Source organism: Charadrius vociferus, unplaced genomic scaffold (assembly GCF_000708025.1).
Source record: "Charadrius vociferus isolate BGI_N301 unplaced genomic scaffold, ASM70802v2 scaffold858, whole genome shotgun sequence".
In the NCBI taxonomy this organism is placed as follows: Eukaryota; Metazoa; Chordata; class Aves; order Charadriiformes; family Charadriidae; genus Charadrius; species Charadrius vociferus.
Window position 1 is genome coordinate 3,017,960 of NW_009649724.1, and position 21,559 is coordinate 3,039,518.

General features: G+C 45.4%; 1 protein-coding gene across 1 annotated transcript in view; it reads left to right on the forward strand.

Moving 5' to 3' along the window:
- ARHGAP32 (Rho GTPase activating protein 32) overlaps positions 1–21,559 on the forward strand; it is a 152,610-nt gene that overhangs the window by 67,748 nt on the left and 63,303 nt on the right. The window contains exons 5-9 of the mRNA XM_009890807.1: positions 4,156–4,293; positions 6,395–6,487; positions 8,118–8,240; positions 10,499–10,576; positions 20,443–20,524. Of these exons, the coding sequence (XP_009889109.1) occupies positions 4,156–4,293; positions 6,395–6,487; positions 8,118–8,240; positions 10,499–10,576; positions 20,443–20,524 (514 nt within the window). The remainder of the gene's footprint in view (positions 1–4,155; positions 4,294–6,394; positions 6,488–8,117; positions 8,241–10,498; positions 10,577–20,442; positions 20,525–21,559) is intronic.

Below are 21,559 nucleotides of genomic sequence, written 5' to 3' on the forward strand. Positions count from 1 at the left end.
CACAGCATACTGTAAGAACAAGAGCAGGAATGAACCCAGATTTTCCATTTCATGAGAAATCCCGTAATTGTCACGATGCTTTTCATTGTGAATGTTTCTGTAAAATGAAATTCCAAATAATACTTTGATTTTCTTCAAAAGGGTTGGTTTTTTTAACTCAGCAGTCGATTTTTCTTTTTAAAGATCATGAAACTATTTTATGGCATTATTGAAATCTTCATTTGCGACTTGATTCTTTATGAAATTTGTCATACTTAGGTTTGTAATTCAAGGTCTGAATCTGGGAAATCACTTGGCTGTGCTTAACTTCACCTCTATTCTTAATGTCCCACTGTAATTAATGGGATTTAGGCATGCGCTTCTCTAAATCAGGACTATCAATAATGAAAGAATAGAAAAGTAATTCTTGAATTGGTGATCAAAAATTGATTTGAAAAACAATTTATGGAAATCATTAAGAATGTGAAGAAGGCATTTTTGCCTTGTGGATGTGATGTGCCTGAGGCACCAGTAATGTTTAGCTTTGCTATAAAACACAGTTGACAATGAGTCCAACTTTGCAGTCACTTAGTGTTTCTACTATTTTATTAACTCTCTAAATTAAAAAAAAAAAAAACCAAAACCTTTTGCAAAACCTTTCTGGCACATCAGAATTTGCAGGAAATGGGCGCAAGATGTACAAGTTTTATAATGATATAGTGAAACATTGTAGTATTTTTTGATATTGAGTGAGGTCACTGTTGTTTCTGTTGTGCTGTGCAGCTCTGGAAGTGCAGCTGAGAGAATTTAGACTTTTCTTTCTTGTGATATGTGCTGGAGATCCGAGGGGAAGCACTAAATGTTGTCCAGTTCCTTCCTAGATTGCTGCAATGATTCCTTCCTGTAAAGTTGATTGCATCCCTTGTCAACATGGCCGTTGTAGTTTTGCTTGTCCTTGGGCTCCAAAGCTGCAAAAACTTTGCTTAATACAACTTTTAAAACAACCTAAAGCATAAATGCTTTTTGAATTTGGTTATGCAAACAGAAGACTGCAGGGTATTAGGAAATATTCACATTTAAGACATAGGAATAACTTTCTGCTGAGGGGAAGTTTGTATTATTGCTCCTGGAACTGTGTTCTGTACTAACACGTCATATGCACAGTCATTCTGGATGGGATTGAAGAATGGGCAATCCGTTCCCACAAGTATCCTGGTGGATATACATGCACATGGACCTGTTGGAGCGGGGCCAGAGGAGGCCCCGGAGATGCTGGGAGGGCTGGAGCCCCTCTGCTGGGAGGACAGGCTGGGAGAGTTGGGGGGGTTCAGCCTGGAGAAGAGAAGGCGAAAAAGGGGAGACCTCAGAGCCCCTTCCAGTGCCTAAAGGGGCTCCAGGAGAGCTGGGGAGGGACTCTGCATCAGGGAGGGGAGCGATGGGACAAGGGGGAACAGTTTGACACCAAAGAGGGGAGATTGAGATTAGATATTAGGAAGAAATTTTTCACTGTGAGGGTGGTGAGCCCCTGGGGCAGGTCGCCCCGAGAAGCTGTGGCTGCCCCATCCCTGGAGGTGTTCAAGGCCAGGTTGGACGGGGCTTGGAGCAACCTGGGCTGGGGGGAGGTGGCCCTGCCCAGGGCAGGGGGGTGGAACAAGATGGTCTTCGAGGTCCCTTCCAACCCAAACCATTCTGTGATCCTTTTGCACAACAACCTGATGTCCAGGGCCATGATTGCAGGCGTTGGGCTGTCCCAGGAGTGGTGGCCATGGTTCTGGCCTCCAGGCGTGCGCACCACCCCTCTGCTGGAGGCTGCTGCTGCTCCGAAGGGAGAGCTCGGTTGGTTGCTTAGCAGCTGCCGAAGTGCTGCAGTTTGGAGGTACGGGAGCTTTTGCAGTTTGGGTGGTTGTGGGTTCCTTCTCTGCACTCAGCGCTGGCTCCAGGAGTTGGTGTGCAGCACGGGAAGGACCTCCCAGTGAGATGGTGGGGCGAGAAACACCACTGCTGCCGTAGGGTAAGCTGTCCCTGCTTCTTAATCAGCTTCCTCGCTAGCTATTAGTAGCCTCGTCACCGTGATCGTGTAGAACAGGTTGCATCAGAAGCAAAGGAGAAGGCTGTCCGTGCGCTCCGTTCTCTCCACAGCTGATCCTGCGCGCCCTGTCGGTGGGACCCGGAGTTTGCTGACCCCAACTATTCCTGTCTTGTAAATTTAACTCTTGCTGTCTTATTTTGTGATAAAACAGACTGCAAATCTACAGTCCAATGTTTAGAATTAAAATATCGTGTAATTAATGAGAGAATTCCAATCATTTGACAAATAGGTGTGTTATTTGCGTGGGCGGCATAGGAGACTGTATGGAGATGTCCTGCTCAGTGAGAAGCAAGTGAAGGATTGCAGTGATTTCTCGGTCTGTTGTTTCTTACGTCGGTGACTAAACCTTGCTCAGCTGAAGGTCATGTTGGCATCTCATCAAGAGAGCAAGAACCACTTAATTGCAAAAGATGGAGAAATCGGAAAGGCTGTCCTCTTTTTGAAGATAATTAGACTTGCGCTCCTGTTTTTGGTTTTTTCCTTTAGACAAAAAGTAAAATGACATAACTTGGGGAAATGTCCTGTGCGGACACCCTCTTTGTAGGCTTGGGAAGTACGGGTGGTTTCTTGTGATGTGAAAGCAGAGTTTATGGGCACAGTACGCAGGCTGGAGTTGCATTACATAAGTTTGATAGAAAATAGCTAATACGCTGGATTATAGGCTTTACGTTTACAATTGCCTTGCAGGCTTTGGGTATTAATAGGAAAGTGATGCTTATAATGTTCCTGGTGAGTAAATGAACACAGCAGAATTGAGGCTGGGAAGCCAGAGTGGGCCATGCCTTTTTGTAGCCCAAGTGAAGAGGGCATCGGGGCCGGAACTCCACCGGGGATCGTTCTGCAGATCTGGGATCATGCTTCACAGCCGCTTTCCCCATGGAAAACTGAAACGCTGCCACATCCCATCTTGCACCAGGCGATTCCCTGCTCTCTGGACTGGTTGCCAGCCATCCCCCTGACGGTTTTAATCCATGGCCCTGCCTTTGAGTGGCCATGTAACCTGGAACAATCTCATTCCTTCCCCTGACATCTCCTTCCGAGTCCATTGCTGGGCTGTGGGAGCACCTGGGTTTTTACAGCGGGGCTAACATCTGGCATCTCCTTTCTTGTTTCTCTCATCCTTTCCCAAGGGAGACAACTGCGTGCAGAGAGCGTAGCAGAGTGTGCCATGCTGTCACAAAAAACCCCCCCCTTTAAATAAGGCCATACTGTTGATTTTAGGATTTGAAGGCTGAAAAAGCGCTTTGTGCTTGAAATAGAAGGTGGGGAAGCTTTGTGGAGGTCCGTGGTCACTGAGTTGGTGTCCACATCTGTAAAACGGGAATAGTCTCATTTTAGGGGCTGAGTGGGAGTGTTGAGAGGATTCATGACTCTTCGTAAAGTGCTTTGACCTGTAAACTGCTGCATTATTACCACGTTTTTTATTGATCATAATAGGCCATGAAGCGTTTAGAAGTAGTCATTAGATATTAAAAGCTTCACAAAGCGAATTATGCTGTGCTGCCGTGGTCCCTTCCCTGTCCCCTGAAGCAGTATGTATCTTGTCAATATTTTAATTGGGGAAATGATATGCGCTCAGGAGTAAATCTTCAGCTAGTGTCATCATCATGGATTGGTTTTTTTTTAATTCAGCTGAAGATTTGCCTGGGGCATCTGACAGAAATTTTGCAAGCTTCAGTTCTGCCTTCAGATCCCTGATTGTATATTCTTCTATCTCTGTAGAATCTAATTTTGTGCTATTTATACAACCGTTCTGTGATTTACATCTGCGCAAAGACACCTTGCGTACAAAAATGCTACAAAATCCTCGTAAGACAGGTGGAAATTAAAAATTTTGGGTAGGTCTCATTGTGCTGGGCCACATCCAAACCCACGGTTAAATAATTAAAACAGGAACGCTAACAGCTGGATTGAGCATGGACGGCTGTCTGCGAATTAAAACATGAAAATATTACTACGGCACTTTCATCACTTTCAAATAGATGGCCAGAGCTGTCTGTTGTCTCTGCACAAAGTTTTATTTTCCACATCTAACCCAAATTGGTGAGCAGCTTATAAAAGTACCGTTCTCTTCTGTGTTTACGCAGGGGAGGAGCTGGATCGTGAAGCGGAGTTATGAAGATTTCAGAGTACTGGATAAACATCTTCACCTATGTATTTATGACCGGCGCTTCTCCCAGCTCTCTGAGCTACCCCGCTCCGATGCCCTGAAGGACAGCCCAGAGGTAAATGGTCGGCTCTGCAAACACGCAAAGCACAGTCCAAGGGCCGGGAGATAATTTCAAGTCCGTACAAAGTAGTTTTAGTGCAGGCTGGGTTACATTTGGAAACTGGTAATAAGATGGATATGTGTTTTCTACCCTTAATTTCAATGATCTAAAGGGAAATGCCCTGCAAGTTCATATGAATTAATGTGCTGCTAAATGTGGAATGGTGATGGAGCATGTCAGGAAGGAAGCTGTCCTGCGGGTCCCTTAGATGAGAATTTTGTTATATCTTTGGAAACTTTTTCAATGATGTGAATAATTCCTGACTTAACGTTAGCAACTTAACATTCCGAGGCAATCGTGCTGTTCTAGGGCTGCGGCACTGCACAAGTAATACCATTTGGAATGCCAGACTTATACTTACAAACTGAAAATTATTTTTAAGAGCATTTGCATTAGTGCATTATTTAAATGGTCTTTAAAAAGATTCAGGAGTGTTTTTTTTTTTCCTAAACCAATAAGAGGTATTTTTCATTTCTTGTGTTACTGTCTTCACCTGGAATGTGGTGAGCTGGAATTCCTTCGGCTTCTTGGCTGTTGGTAATTTGGAGATTTATTCACATCCAAAATACTCTTCTGGGAGGTGGCAGGTGCATCTTGACTGCATCGTTCTGGAAGATGCGGAGAGGGAGGCGATGCAGTGTGTGGCCACAGAGGTTCTTTGAGTCAGTAGAGCATAACAAAACTGTTAGGCCTCAGCCTGTCTGCGGGAAGAGCGTGTGTCACGGTGACGGACACTGCCCGTTGCTTCATTTCACAGGTCACTGCTCACTGGGACCCGTAATTGTACGTTTGCCCCCTACCATCAGGCACAAGTACAGGGAAATCCTGACATGCTGTGTCGGAGAGCTGATGTTGCCTGCCCACGAGACGTGCGGCTGAAAAGGGAAACGAGGAACTCGAGGCCATTCCAAGTGTTCAAAGCAGAATCTATCCAGGATCTATAAATCAGAATCTGTGGTGTTCCCGTGGCGAGCAGGCGAGGATTGATTGCTTTAGAACAACACACAGTGGCTGAAATCAGTGCCCCACTGGAGTCTGCAGCGCTTTCGCTGTTGAATAGAAGTTGATAACGCGATCCCATTGCTCGTCAGAGAATCTGATTTATTAGCTGCTTTGGTTTAATGCAGGTTATTTCTGAAGAGAATTTAAAGTTTCTAGTCTCTTAAATTCAGCAGAAGAAGCAAAATTCAGGATAATGAATTCCTGCAGTCACTTTTTTAAAGTTATATTTTAGGCCTTCCCCTCTCTCCCATCTTTATTTGTACAACTGATTTAATATGTACTTTACACCATGAGGCAGAAAATCTGCATTATATCTGTAAGAAGCAAAGATGTTGAACAGCTCTTCCGCTCTGTGAAATGTAATTCTGCAGCTGTCTCGTACTATATTTTGTGTTTCGGATTGACCACACTTGAACAGATGTTTGAGGAGAACAATGTTTTAAACAGTCCTACAAACTCTGGGCTACAACAGTGCTTTATCACACGGCCACTTTGGAAAGACCTCACTAGCTTCTCTTCAATAAAAGCAAGCTTACTCTTATAGAAGGGACATTGCTAAATGTATTTTTAAAACCCTCTTCTACTCTTTGAAGAATCACTCTTTCACCGAGGGGTCAGTCCGAGTTGCCACATTCTTAATGGTTTGCAAGCGAGTGGAAATGGCAGCCAGGGTTTTGTTTCCCTCAGTGGTTCTCAGATGTGTTTGATGGCCATAATACAAATGACTTGTTTGTATGTGAAATGCCTGATGAGGGGAAGGCTTTAGATTTAAGGTGTCCTGACAAGGGAAATTATGAAAATCTACGTATCTTATAAAAATAACATTACTTTCACTGGGGGCTGCTGCTTTACACGTTTTTTGTCTAATCATTGTAACACTGTGTGTAGTTTGCTGTCCTCCTCCAAATGACAGATTTCCTTGCAAAAGGGAATATATGTGTGTGACACTTGGCTGTGCCAATGGATAATTTATGGTCTCTCCAAGTCTGAAGAAGTCTCTCCAAACTATGGTCTATCAACAGAAAAACCGTACGTTTGTTTCTTTCTGTTCCAGCTTGTCACCCAGATGCTGATGGCTTACCTGTCACGTCTCTCGGCCATCGCAGGCAACAAGATAAACTGTGGGCCCGCTCTCACATGGATGGAGGTATGGTATGAAGCTTAGATAGCTCTTTGTTTCCTGACCTTAGCAGCAGAGCAAGCCACAAATGTGCTCTCTTGCCTTTCCAGAAGAAGGTATAACCCTTCCAGACCTATTGGTGTCACTGAAATGCTATCCGAAAAGCTTTATTCCCCTGTTACCAGCATGCAGGTGACCACAAGAGGTATAGAACAAACAGAATCAGATCCAGTGTGAAGAATTTAGGAGCTTTTTTCCCCTCTCGTTTGGATTTTGTCACCCAAAGATGTATCATTCTGCTGACGTTCACAAATAAAAGGGGGTGGTAGGTCTTGTGGAGCAGTGGTTGGGTCAACGGACCGCCTGGGAAAGTCGCTTTGTGGCTGAAGGCTCAGAGTAACAGGTTGCAGAAAGCGTCCGTGTTCTTATGCTTCTTTTTGGCAAGGCAATACTGGGGCAAGTTTCTAAAACTACTGGAGCTGTCTCAGTTATGGTGTTTGTCTGCCCTCTTTTTTGTTTTTTTTTCTTTTATTTTTCCGTGTGAAAGCCACAGAAACAATAAATGTTATCTGCTGCTGTTTGCCGTTCCTGTTGGTTAAACTGCTCAACAGAGCCTGCACTGTTTGTATATCATGAATTGCAGCTGCAGCTTGGGTCTCTCTGTTAATGGTCTTCTACCATCTTAAACAATAGACTTTATTGGGCAACGAGCGCAGGAAAGAATGGGGCTGAGAGATCAAGGGCACCTGCCTGTGTCAGCGGTGCTGGTGCTGATTAGCCTGGGCAGAGAGATGTGTGTCTTTCCATTGCCTGATGATATTGCTGCACACCAGGAATAGAAACAACTATTATTAGACTGTTGCAATTCATTTTAAAATGGTTGTGATAAGGATTGAGTGCATTTTCCTGCAATTTTCCCCGCTGATATCCTCCTCACCCTGAAATGCTTTGGGATGAGAAAAATCTCGGGAACCTTCTCAGCATGAGGGGCGGAAGGAAGCTGCAGAGAAAAATGAAACTGTAGAATTTACAGCAACAGAGTGGACCTAGAGATTACAGCAAACCTATTGCACGTGCAGAATAACCTTTATGATTAACTGAGAATCTTAAAAGCTTTTACATGTGCACACAAATCTAGGAATTTTAAAAGTAGGCTGATGATTGCAGCAAGGAGTAGGAGCCGTGTTTTCTTCAAAAAAGAAATAAAAGGGTGGGAGAAAATTAAAAGCGATGCTAGTTTTTCGTTTGACAGCATTTCTTCCTTACCTCAGTGCCTCTTCTAGAGCATTAATTCCACCTTGTAGAGAATTTTAGCGGTCACTTTTGTATTGCCATTTTAAGTCCTTCAGGGAAAACAATATGATTTGTGTTACAGGGAGGTGTAAACCTTCACTGACATGTTGTTGTTTGTATACAAAGATGCACAAATATGGCATTTGTCTCATAGTTGGATGTGGACGTACGACCTTCTGAAATACTCTTTATGAATTGTTCTTCCTTCCCGCGTGTGCTGTGCCCCACGCTGTCTCTCCGCGGGGGCCCCCGAGCTGTGCTGTCTCTGGGAATCAGCTTGAAGTCTGTGCTGTGTGTGAGCACCAAGAAAACGCTCCTCACTTGTCCTCAGCTGCCTGACAGTCTCCTGTGTTCTTTATTTCAGATTGATAACAAGGGGAATCACCTGCTAGTCCATGAGGAATCATCCATTAACGTTCCTGCTATTGCCGCTGCCCACGTTATTAAGAGATATATTGCACAAGCAGCAGATGAGCTGTCCTTCGAGGTAAATAATTAAAGGAGCTTCCATTCCTCGTTGTCATATACGGAAGAGGGTGACATGTGTGTCCCTCTGTGTGTGTGCGCATCAGGAATATATTCAGACACTTCCAGAATGTTTTGTGAGGTGAAGCTTAGAAGATTCAGTTGAATATTCGATTTGCAATGGGTTGGATAGAGGGAGGAGCTCAGTCAGCTTTAAAATAGAGCTTTGCTTGGCGTTGGTATCTTCTGATTAAAGAGATACTGCCAAGAACTGTAGCCCAGTCTCTGAGCAGCAGCAGACCCTGCGTACTTCGTACTGTGCAGCGTATTAGAAGTATGTTGTATCTGTTCAGGCAGACTGTTCACTTATGTGTGGATGTGGACACATGCCAGTTTAATTATTCATTGGCCAGTTCACACAACCTGTGTTCCTGTTAGCACGTCCGTGTCTAAAACCATTCCTAAAAGCTCCCATGAAAAGTAAAGAAGACGACTGTGAAAGAATTTGGTGCTTAAAGAACAGGTGATAATCTACAACTGTTCTGAAAATCTTCCTTGATGCAGAGTAGGAGCTGCTGTGGAGCAAAGATCTGGAAGATCAGACTCTGGAAGTCTTTGAGTGTCTGGCTCTTATCTGTTCTGCCCAGAAAGCAGCGGGTTGTGCTGTGATCGCTTCTGCGCGGGGCTGCTGTCAATGCACTGTTCGCAGTGTTGCACAAAAAAGTGTAAAGGAAAACAGTTAGTGCCCGAAGGAGTTTTTGTGATCGTATTCTTAACGTGCAGCACAGGAAGTACAAATAACAGTGATAGTCTAATGCTGCCAGGGGTTTGTCCGTATGCAAAATGGAGGCAATTATTAGTGTACACCAAAGAACCGCGCTAATCAGAAAGACGTGGGTATGTCATCTTCCAAGTTAAAACGCGTGCGCTGCAGGACACGGGCTGTTTGTCAGTGTCTCGGTATTAATAAAAGCAGTGAGCTGGCACTCCCTGCTCGTAAATCTTACAGCTCTGTGCCAGCGGGCTGTAAGGTGGCCTTGCGACTCTCCTGCAGTCCAACGAGTCGTTACGAGGCATAGCATACCAGCGGGGAAACGGAGGCACGCGTGGCTTGCCAAGCACGCGCAGGGAGAAACCTTGGCACAACAGAAGTGGAATATTGTTTTATAATCCTGCGTTCTGTTCCCTAACCCACACTATCTCTTTACGTTCAGCCTACTGTTAATTTCTAACAGGCCATCGCAAAAATTGCTGACTGGCATTTGCTCCCCAGTGCTGAGGAGAACACCGGGCTTCTCTGCTCGCTGTGGCGACAGCAGTTTCCTTAATGGAAATTTGCTTTGCTGTTGGTTTGTTATTCCCCTGAGGAAACCACTGCGCTTCCCTGTGCCTCAGTTATCCCTATCTGAAAAAAAGGGGAGGTGTTATCTTCTTTGTGAAGCACTTGGAGATCAGTCATTTTAAAAAAGTTGGGCGTTCCAGCTAACAATTTTTGCTGTACCGAGCTGCAGTATCTGTTTAGGTTCTGGCCTGTCTCATTGCTGTAATAGAGGCCGCACAGATCTTGATTCCCACCAAGCCAAATTCACTATTGATTATACTGATTTCCTTTTGAACTATTGCAGTATTACGTTTTTTTTATGGGAATGAGCAAAGCTTCAGAAAACCAATTTGGTCTCCTTGGTCATTTCCCTTCCTGTTGCTGTAACGCCGCACCACCTCTCTGTTCGTTTTCTAATTCAGAAAAGCAAGTCACACAGAATCGCGGAATCTCCTCGATTGGAAAAGTCCTGTAAGATCATCTAGTCCAATCATTAACCTTTAATGTCTTGGACAGTTTGTGACCTACAAAGGGAGCTCTTAACTTTTTGCTGTGAAAAGAAACAAGACGACACATGTCGGTGCCTACATATCCATATCTAGAACATGTAGTAAAAATGAGTTCAGCTACTTGAGAATATTTTCCAAAGCATTTCACACTATCACTGCTTACTTCTGTCTGCAGTTTCATCAGAACGCTTCTGTACCCTTTGGCAGGGAGCCTGCTGCTTTGGAGAATTGTTTCCTTATGAGCAGCTGTGTCCTCTGTGTTGTATAATGCCGTAACTCTTCCACCTCTTGGTTCGCTTTTACAAAGGCAGAAATCTCAAGATTGGCACTGGTGCGGTTGCTCACAAGCGTTAACAGTTTTTTTGCAGAGCTGAAGAATGGGGTTATTTGAATTGTGCTTTGCTCCTGGCCACATTGCAAGCTGTGATTGATGTTGCCCGTCTTTTGCAGGTGGGAGACATAGTGTCTGTTATTGATATGCCACCAAAGGAGCTGACCACATGGTGGAGAGGCAAACATGGATTTCAGGTAGGCACAAGCATCAGACACGATAGTGCAACTGAAATAAAGGCAGGGAACTCAGCACTGCGTTCGGAGAACTGCTGTGCCTGCGCAGGTTCGCTCGTGGATATGAGCGGAGTGTCCCTGCGTTGGCGTAAGAGGACTTCTCCTTTCTCTCTGGACTTGGGCTAAAGCACACACGTGGTCCTCCTGGGGAGTTATCTCCCTCCCTAACTGTGCGGGCCGGGGGTGGCCATCACCCTTTGATCGACAGCTGGCCTGATGTTAGTGGAAGCTTATGTTGCACCCCCTCCAAGGCAGCTGACACTGCTATTCACATCATCCCGTTCCTTCCACCGTCTAAAACTAGCTCAAGCACAACAGAGAGAATTCAGAGAGAGCCCGTTGGTAAGACACCACCACTGACTTGGACGAGGCACCCAACCAACCTGTGCTTTCGTGGCTGCATTTACTGTGTGGCGTTAATATCACTGTCTCTGTAGATGTTACAGCAGAGAGTTTTAGGTGGAATTTTCAAAAGATCCCAAACGTACCTGGGAATTAGGTACCAAAACTTTTGCATCAAAATGACACTTCCCTTCCAAAAGAGTTGTTATTCCCTAGTGTGGATTTTCTCATTAGGAAATTTAATTAAAAGAAAGTCTCTTTTTACAAAACAAAACCCAAAAGCTACTGAAGGTCGGGGGAACTGACTTTCTACTCTCTCACACTGTAGTGTCTCACGTTTCAGCTCTGTTTAAGTAGGAGGGATTTTCATACTGCAGTTGCTGCCTGTGAATCGGTGGAATTATGAGTTTGCTCTGGAGAGGGTCAGAATTGACCCCAGACACTCGTATATTTTGGCCTGGAAAGTCTTCTCAAAGTACCTCAGATTTTCCCTGACAGACTTTTCTGTGCCAGATCCAGATTGTGGTGCTGCTGTCATTAATACCAGGGCTGTGTGCAACGGGATCTCCAAACGCTACAAATCCCACCTGAACGGAGCGTTAGTTACACGATTACATTTCTGTCCGATTAGCCAGAGCACGTGAGATACAGCTTTTGTTGGCTTTATATCAGATGTGGGAATTCAGATAGTATCTCATTTGTAAAATCAGAGCAGCGTGGCACCTGCTCTGAAATTAAATGTGTTTCTAGAGTTAACGCGTTGATATTTCTTGAACGAACTTGACTGTTCTTCTAGTTTTGAACTGTGTTATGTCTTTGCAGACCTTTTGTTCTGATCCTAGAGCCCTAAAGCTGTATTTGCCGTACTATCAAAAATTAATGAAATGCTTTAGTGTACTACTTGGCGTGATCAGGCTATGCCGTGTTTAACTTCCAAGTGAATCAATGCACCAAACCAAAACTGCTTTATGATCTGTGCGTGAGTGCAGACACTGCACAAAGCTGATTGATTACAAGTGTATGGCATCCCCGTGCAGGACGCAGGTTCCATCATTCAGTGCAAGCTCCCTGCTTGCTATCAGCCTGGCTGAAACTGGGACTAGATATGAAGAGCATCGCTGGTGATTAAAGACGTGAGAAGCAAGGGAGCTCTTTTGCAGCGTGTCGCTGCCTTCTGTGTCTCAGATCAGAGCGATCCTTTTGTGCTTTCCCAGCAGAAGGATATGTTGATGAACAAACCGCTTGAAAAGGGGTTTGTCTGGATCCGTGCGCAGTCAGTCTACTGACACAACAGATCTGAACAGCTGCAGAAATAGAGCACCATATTTTGGCTTAACGGAGCATTAGGGGTGGAATAATCTTGCGTCGTAAACTATAAGCAAGAGTCTTTCACAATTGGAATCAGATTGCGGCTGCTGACCCACGCTATTGGAGAAGCAGCAGCCGTAAGACGTGTTTCGGTAGCTCTCGGGATGCATTTGCAGAAGGGCAGAAGATGAAGTTAGCGTGTTTTAAGAAGTTTCTGCCCGTCAGCTGCGAGAGGGTAACAGACCATCTGCGTGCGTTCTGCTCCTGCTGACTGCAGAGTAAGGCTGCTTAGCTCCGAGGGGGTTTTCAACAGCTGTATCTCAGTTGACAGGCAGTAATTTCATAAGCTGTACTAACTCCGTTGTTACTGCGTAAACACATCTCCTGGCACAACCGTGGGTCTGATTTGCAGAGGGGTGCGTTTTTCCTGTGAATTGACGGTTTTTGTCATTTATTTGTAATGTACTTATCAGAGCTTGTCATTTCCGTGGAACGCCATCAGCTACCAAGAGCTGCAAATTCTAGCGTTGTAAGTTTTCTAACCTGTGTTTCAAGTTTAAGGCCCGTAAGCTGTGAGCGTATGGAAAAAGTACATTTCCTGATGCAGTGGAGGGGTTTGACCATACCAACTGCTGCAGTGAGGATTCAGAGAGAGGAAGTTTATCTCCCGTGTTGATACACCAGACCTAGAGATGTGTTACGGTTCAGTACAGAAGCGTACTCGATGAATACCTGAAAAGAGTGTATAGGTGAAAAACGTTATAGTAATACGTCTAAGAACTGACGGAGCTGTGCGGCATCTAAAGCATTTATTATAGGCAAACGATTCTGTTCCAATTTAGGAACAATAGCCATTGTGAACATGATAGCAATCTGTTGATCCAGTCATTTTAATTAATAAAATAAATCAACAAAGTGTCCTGCCAGATAGTTGTGATCCTGAGAGCAGATAAAAGCAGGAGGTCCAAAGACCAAATGTTTGGACAGTTTGTTCGTGTTATTCTCAGGTTTTCGCTTTGTGCTAGGAAAGGAGCAAGCTTTTATCAACCGGAGCCCAGCTTACATCGTAAATCAGGTCTTGATAGGAGGAGAGCAAGGTTTCGCCGCATGTGGAGAAAAAAAATTACTTCTCGACTTAAAAGCACTTACCTGGTTTTGTGCATTTAAACCATCTGTGACTTGTGTGTGTCTGGGCAGAAGTGCATTCGTTTCTCCATCTATTAGAATAAATAAAGTGTTTCTCTGTGTTGTGCAAATGAACCCGAGACAGGTGCACAGACCTCACCAGAAACCCAAAGCCGAGGGGTTGCAAGTATGCTCAATTAGAACGGCAGCTTTGATTCTGCATGGAAGTCCCCTTATTCTTGGCCCGAGCTGTCCTTCAGGAATGAATCACTGTTTTTCTTATCCTTCAGATTTCCGTGGTACAGTTGCGAGTGCCTTTCTCCCAATACCCGATGTAATGACTGCATTGCAAAGCGCTTCATCCTGCGCAGAACAAAACAACCCACTCGGCTTCTTATCATTTTCTCCGGTTAAAGAAAAATGATTTTTAAGATATTTTTCCTCAAGCCTTTTTCTTTTCAAATGCGCCCTTAGTGAGTCACTGCTTTCCTTGTAAGATTGTTACCTAAATTACAGCCACCTCCACATTAGCAGCCTTCCAGCCCTCTTTGTTCTTTTTCTTCATGCTTTGTCTTTTCAATCAGTAGCTCTGTTTCAGACAGCTGAATCGTTGGGGACAGGCGATGCACAACTGCCTTTTGATGTCCTGAATAATCCCGTCTTTTGGGTATAGTTTCATTAGTTGCACTCTTGCACAGCAGCGAGATGCACAGCTGCTGGAGGTGACACGAAACAACACACAAGAGTGTGTATAACCGGGCGGGCTGGACTTCTGCGGCATCAGCCTGTGTTTACATGAGCTTGAACTACTTGTGAAACTGCAAGCCCTTGCTGCCAAACCATGGTCCGTGCTGAACCCAAAACCAGGCTTTAAGACCGAATAGATTTCCCCAAAAGGGCCACGTTCTGTCTTGGATTGGTCAGGAGTAAAACTGGCTGTTAGTTGAGAGCATTTTATTTTTTTCTTGCGCGTCGTTTTCTACTGAATCGCAGATATGTTATGTGAACACGGGGTACCGATTAGTAAAAATGGCCTGGGAAGGATGAGCGCATTTTTGTGGCTGGTGTGACTTTGGAAACACCAATTCTTAAATGAGAAGCCCAAGTTTGATTTCTGGTTCACGTGCGTTGATTTGGGAGCTCGGTGCGGGGCAGCCATCTGCCTGGTGAGCGATATCACCTGCAAAACAGGCGATGTGCAGGAGCCCGGTGCATGTGTCACCAGTGACGTCACTTCTCAGCCAGATGGCCACTTCCATTTGTAGAACGGTGCCAACTGCAGTAACAGATTGGGCAACATTATGTCTGAACTGATTTGCCACGAGTTTCCGACTTCGCGCGCATCCGCTCTGCCCTTTTTCTGTCGGCACGTAGCAGAGGTTTGCATGGGGATGGGCGCTCGGGCGCGTCTCCCTCGCCGGCCCCCGCCAGCGAGCGCCCTCGGGGTGAAAGTGTCTCGAGCGGAGCAGCGGAGATTTCACGCCCCTCGCTGTAGGACCACGTGTGACCTTTTTAGTAATGTTGAGCGTTCGGCTGCCTGCTAGCTCAGCCGCTCCAGAGGGTGGGAGTGTTAAAGGAAAAGCTTTTGACCAGCTTCACCTACTTTCCCAAAGTACAGCTGGTGTACCAGTCAGGCATCACAGAGTCACAGAGTGGTGGGCGGTTGGAAGGGACCTCTGGAGATCATCTGGTCCAACCCCCCAGCGAAAGCAGGGCCACCCAGAGCAGGTTGCACAGGACGCCGTCCAGGCGGGTTTGGAATGTCTCCAGAGAAGGAGACTCCAGACCTCTCTGGGCAGCCTGTGCCAGTGCTCTGCCACCCTCACAGGAGAGAAGTTTTTCCTCATGTTCAGACAGAATTTCCCCTGTTCCAGTTTGTGCCTGTTGCCCCTTGTCCTGTCACTGGGCACCACTGGAGAGAGTCTGGCCCCATCCTCTTGCCACCCGCCCTGTAGATATTGATCAGCGCTGATGAGATCCCCTCTCAGCCTTCTCTTCTCCGGGCTGAACAGCCCCGGGGCTCTCAGCCTTCCCCCAGCAGAGAGATGCTCCAGTGCCCTGAGCATCTCCGCAGCCTCCGCTGGACCCTCTCCAGCAGTTCCCTGTCTGTCTTGAACTGGGGAGCCCAGAACTGGACACAGTGCTCCAGATGTGGCCTCCCCAGGGCAGAGCAGAGGGGGAGGATGACCTCCCTCCACCTGTGGCCACGCTTTTTTTAATGCACCCCAGGAAACCACTGGCCACCTTGGCCACCAGGGCACATTGCTGGCTCGTGGGCAACTTGTTGTCCACCAGAACTCCCAGTCCCTCTCAGAGCTGCTCTCCAGCAGGTCAGCCCCCAACCTGTACCGATGTGGGGGGTTATTCCTCCCTCGGTGCAGGACCCTACGCTTGCCTGTGTTGAACTTCACTGGGTTCCTCTCTGCCCAGCTCTCCAGCCTGGCCAGGTCTCGCTGTGTGGTGGCACAGCCTTCTGGTGTGACAATGGATAATTAACACCTACCATCCCGTACAGACATTCTTTTTTGTGAATAAAAGAAATTAGAAGAGTTTTGTGGCCACGTGTTCAGCTCTCTTTTCCTAGAGTTCAGGATGAGAGGACTAACAACCCTGTTCCTCCTGTAACTGGTGCCCCTCTAAATGGGTGAGTACCTTCTTAACTGGTGTGCCCGCTGTGCTTTGGGAAACGCGGTGAGGGTGTCCTGCTCTCTGCCTTAGCCGCCGGTATGTAGTTACTTGGCAAAGAACATAGGGAAAATTCTGCTGGTGAAAGCTAAACGAGCAATAGAAGTGTTAGGTTTTGCTGGCCCGTCCTCATCTGAAACTAAAAGTGAAAGATTTTTGAAATTAATTTTATCCCATACTATGTCAAAACAAACAAAAATAATCAAAATGTCTCAAACTGTTTCATTTGCCATTTATGTTGCTGCAGCTTTCTCAGTTGTTTAAATTCCCTCCTTGTACGTTGAAAATGATGACTGTTATTTTGACTTTTCCCCTTAAAGCCTCATGTATCTTCCAGTTTTAGCAGACGCTGGCATAGAAGTGGAAAAAAAAAAATACAGTAGCTGTTGCAGCAATGTTTGCATACACCGATAGCCCATGCTTTCCTACTTTGGTTAAGGTGTGTAGTGATTTTTTTAACCTTCAGATGACCTTGTATTTATCTAAATATATACTCTCCTTGCTATTCATTTTCATACGTTGCCAAATCCTTTAATCCTGGCTCAAGCCCTAGCAGTGCCTTGCTACATCCGTTGAGATTAACTCTTGGACTAAACTCATTTATTTATACAAACTAATGGAAAACTTTGCATGGGAGGAAAAGCCGCATCTTTTAAGTGGGTGGGAATGAGGCGTAAGTTATAGGTTATGACCTTGAAGATGATCTCTTGGGGATCTTACAAGAAAAGTCAGGATAAATAAGTCGGAAAATGCAAACCATCAGCACTATTAGCAGTAAGTTAACATCAGAGAGCTTGTCAAGCACAAGTCAATAAAAAAGTCTTATAGTTATTGGTTGTGAACACGGGTCTGTTGGGAACAGCTGCAGTGTTTTATTTGGGAAAGGCACTGAGGTATGTAGAAGCAGTGACGTAACCATCTCGAGCCTTCTTTCATTTTTAAATTCGTGTTTCGCATTGTATATATCATGCAGAAACAGGAGACACATTGTGTTACCAATCAAAGGCAAATGAGCTTTTGATTACAGTATGGGGCTTCGGGCTGGATTTCGATCCGCCCTTTTTCATTATGATTCATGGCAGGTTAGTGTCCAAGTGCTTCAGGTTTCTTTACGCGTCTCAGGCGTAGATGTTGTGGGCGATTAAAAAAGGTTCTCAAAGCACCGAGAATGGAAGAAACTCTGTCACTTCAGCTGTGGAGCCTCCCAAACGTATCGTCTGCGTGATGGGGCTGAGACTTTCACTGGATGTGCACATTTTTCCTAACTTAAAAGTTGTCTCCCGCATCTCTTGCACAGGAGATGTCCAAGAGAGACTCTTCCCTATAGGAAAGCATTTAAAAAACATACAATGTCTTTTGTTTAAATACCAGTACTTTTGGTGTGTGTAGCAATTGGCCTGTTTCTTGACATCTCCCAGCAAAGCAGCATCGCAGAGCTGTGAGCTGCCTGCTGGAGGGCCCCTGTACGTGATGCTGGGGTTCATACTGGGTTCCTGGTGCTAATCGACCTATTTCTATCTGTAAACTGCACCAAAATCACCGCTACGTTCTATAACTGCAGGATATCATCTCCCCGCAGTACGGGCACCCCCGGCTGAGTGAGCTGTTGGGTGAAGCCATACATTATCTTGGGTTTTGGATGGGTTCTTCAGCTCCCTGAGTCACCTGAGCACAGGCTGGTGTCCGTTACAGGGCGCCATAGGTCGGAGACGCAAGATCCATGGTGCTGCTGTTACAGTCCCGTTCCCGTGCTGTCATAGTCTTAACAAAAAGCATATTCTGAGTCTTTAAGGATGATGGATTACAATTTGTCCTCTTCCTTAGACAAAACCTTGCCTTGCTGGATTTTGGGAATGTGGGAAGGAGAAGTTAGCTGAGATTACCATTAACTGTTGCTTCCCTTAGGGAATTTGGAATAGTTTCAAAGCCTGGAGTGTTTACCTGGACGCACCACGCATGACACTGTGCTAAATTGTTTGGAGGTTTCTGGGGAAAAATGAACTTGGGAGTAGGAAAGAGATTTTCATTTTTTTCCTCGGAGACAAAAGGGAATTGTGCAAGATGAATAAATAGAGAAGGGAGTGTTTGCCAGGCTGGCGCTGCTGCCTGCCTTGTGGCTCCGATGAATTTCATAGATGTGCTGACATGACCGGCAGCAGTCCTGGCCCAGTTCTGGTGTTTAGATGAGCTTGGGGCCCAGCGGCTGGCTCTCTGCCATGCATTGTTGCAGCACTTGACCAAACTGCGGCTGCCTGAAGCGACTTGATGCTTTCAGCTGTCCGAATCACATGCCTGACACGGGAGAGGAAATCCTGCTTCTGGAAGGGCTCAGAAGGGTGGTGGGGCTTGAATTACATGTCACCGTACAGAAGATGCGTTGGGTGAGGAGGTAGGATAGGAGAGGGGAAAAGGTCTGGACATATGGATGAAGGCTAAAAGTTGCCCAAGGCTCTGGTCTGGCTTGACTTCCACTTGGGACAAGAGTGAGAAGGAAGACACCGTGAAGTGGAGAGAGGGTTGGGATGCTGGGAAGTGTAAAAATCCTATCTGGTCACATCTTGGCCTGAATCCTTAAACAGCGCAAGGGAAATAATTGCACTTCTCCCCAGATACAGAGACATTTGAGTGGCCTCTGAATTTCTGCAGGAACATCCTATTTCAACAAGACTTTAAGATCCTCCCCATCCTCTAGTCTTTAGCCCTTACGGTGGCTTAGACAGTCTCACTGGCATTTCTGAGTTAGAGCGGATCACTGACTGGTTTGGGTTGGGAGGGACCTTACAAAGCTCATCTTGTTCCACCCCCTGCCCTGGGCAGGGACACCTCCCACCAGCCCAGGTTGCTCCAAGCCCCGTCCAACCTGGCCTTGACCACCTCCAGGGATGGGGCAGCCACAGCTTCTCGGGGCAACCTGCCCCAGGGGCTCAGCACCCCCAGAGTGAAGAATTTCTTCTCAGGATGAAGATGTGGAGATGGAGGGAAAAGCACTGTGTTAAAGGTCAGTGCAGGAACGCTGCAAATTAGCACTTGAAAATAATCAGTCACAGGAACTTGCTGTGACTTGGGCACTGGGAGATGTCTCCGTTGTCGGTGATGCCGGCAGCAGAGAAGCAGCTGCATCCAGTGGCTGTCAGAATTTTTGGCGGAGCGCTGCTAGGTGGGAGCCCGGGGTGGGTCACTGCTTCTGAAGCGTCTTCAATTATTTGCTAGGGAGAGTCCCACCTCCGGGCTTTGTTTATGGAATATTCTTTCTGTTTCAGGTTGCTTAGCAGATATACAGGTAACGGTGAAGGAGCTCGTGCAGGCTGTTTGTCAGCCGTTCTCTCAAATCGCTTTTCGGTAATGGATATGTGGCACTATTCTCCCCTGTCCTTTGCTGATAGGGAAACTGAGGCGCAACGGTGGCGCTGGCTCGTCCGTGCTCAGAAGCAGATGTGAGAGTCACACCAGGAGTTCTGTCTCTTGTTCGAGGTGTTTTTGCTCCATCACTCTGTTTCTTCTAAAAATACTTGTGCTTGTTTCTAGTCATACTACGGAGTTCTCACAAATGTAGAACTCATTTTACTCTACGTATATTTTATTAAACCTGTTCTCAGTTCTAAGATTGAACTGAATTCAATTTAACTAAAACCACATTGCACTTTTTTAGCAAGATCTTTAACCGCGCTTGATCTGAATGCTTCAGGAGTATCACTTATTACCCGCGCGCGTCAGAGCAAGCGCGCGCAGTGCAGCTGGGACACAGGAGACAGCTTTGGGCGTTCAAAGTGGCTTCCCCTAATTTAGCGTAGGAGAATAAGCGTTTTTCTGTAATGGGACTGTACAGACATGCAAACAGACTGACCCATATTGGGTTTCAGTTTTCTAAAGGAATAAAATGTGGAAGGGTTGGTGAATGTGGTATTTTGACAGTGAAATAAGGCGGAGTGGTGGTGAGATTTGCGTATGGATAATTGAGAAGCTGAGCGCTGAAACATCTTGCTCTCTTCATTCAATTTTGTGTTACGTACACGCAGCCGGGGGCAGGAAACCCCGCTAAAGTCGTTCTCTCTCTCTCTCGTTCCACTTGAGATTTAAGGGTGTGTAACACACTTGTCGTCTCCCCTCTCTCTTGCAAGTTGAGTATCTCTGTCCTTTGGACCAAGCTGAGAAAACAGACCTATAACCGTATTTTACAGACCTAATTATTTGGTTTGTAGAATTTTTGGCTGCCTCATTTTGAAGGATTATTACTCTTGTGCTGCTCACTTTATGTTGGGTAATGATATGGAGCATCAAGCAAGCAGAGTGCGAGGAAAATGTTTAACAGTTCAGATATTGAAAACACTACATTCAATATTCCGCCTCTCTTTCTGTTTTTACTGCAGGTTGGATTTTTTCCGAGTGAGTGTGTTGAACTAATCAACGACAAAGTTCCTCAGTCCGTGACCAATTCTGTGCCAAAACCAGGTAAGTGTATTAAGTTTTACAATGCAGTGAAGTAAAATGGAGTTATCTTTTTGGTGTTCCATGTTGAATATCTCCTTTATACGTATCATGTTATACTCTGTGTATCGATCATCCTTTATACGTACCATGTTATTCTTTCTATGTGTTGATCATCCACACATTCCCTCTCTCCAAATAGTTGCCACTGTTGAATGTCTTTTCATCTGCGGTGTTTTGTAAGCTCGTATCGACGTCCGTCTCCTGCGTGATTTGAAGGATTTTAAGCTTGTAAGAATTTTAGACTCCTTCAGCAGTCTTTAATGAGTGATTCCATGCAACATCCCCATTCTTGGTGTCCAGAGAGTGTTGCACGTTAGGTTTTTTTCCCCATACAGAACATACAGGCGGCCCAAAAATGTTTATGTTGATTTAGGTGGAATAGATTAATTAGGTACTGGAAGCTTCTTTCTGTTTGAGAACTGATGGAGAAAGTCAGGTAGAACAGAACTTGGAATCCTACCTGTTTCTGCTCTGGGTATGTGACTCCATCCGCTTCCTACGGCCTTCTGGACAGTTCTGTAGTGTAGGAAACACAGGCAAATTAATACCAAGCTTTGCTGATGAAAGGAAAAATAAATAGAAAATGAGATCTTGGGTCTGATTCTGCTGTCATCCCAGTATACGCTGGAAGCGATTGCAGTTGGATGTGCTGGCATAACTGAGATCTCTGCAGAATTTACTGGTGGTGAAGCTTTTGTTTAAATCTTCCCTTTTTTTTTAAAAAAAAAAAATCTATATATTCATATATATAAAGATATATCTGTATATCTTTTGTATCAAGAGAAAGCAGCTTGAAATTGCTGACCTTTCTTAAAGCACTATGCAGCCGGCAAGTTGAGTTGGAAAGCTGCTTAACTGACCTTCTTTTCATCTATTTTCTTTATTTTAATGATGCTCCTTATCTTATTAAGATTGCTGACTTGATACATTAAAACAAATAGATGTGATTCAAAAGTTTGACTTTTGCTAAGGGAAGTGCATGTTATCAGATCGTGC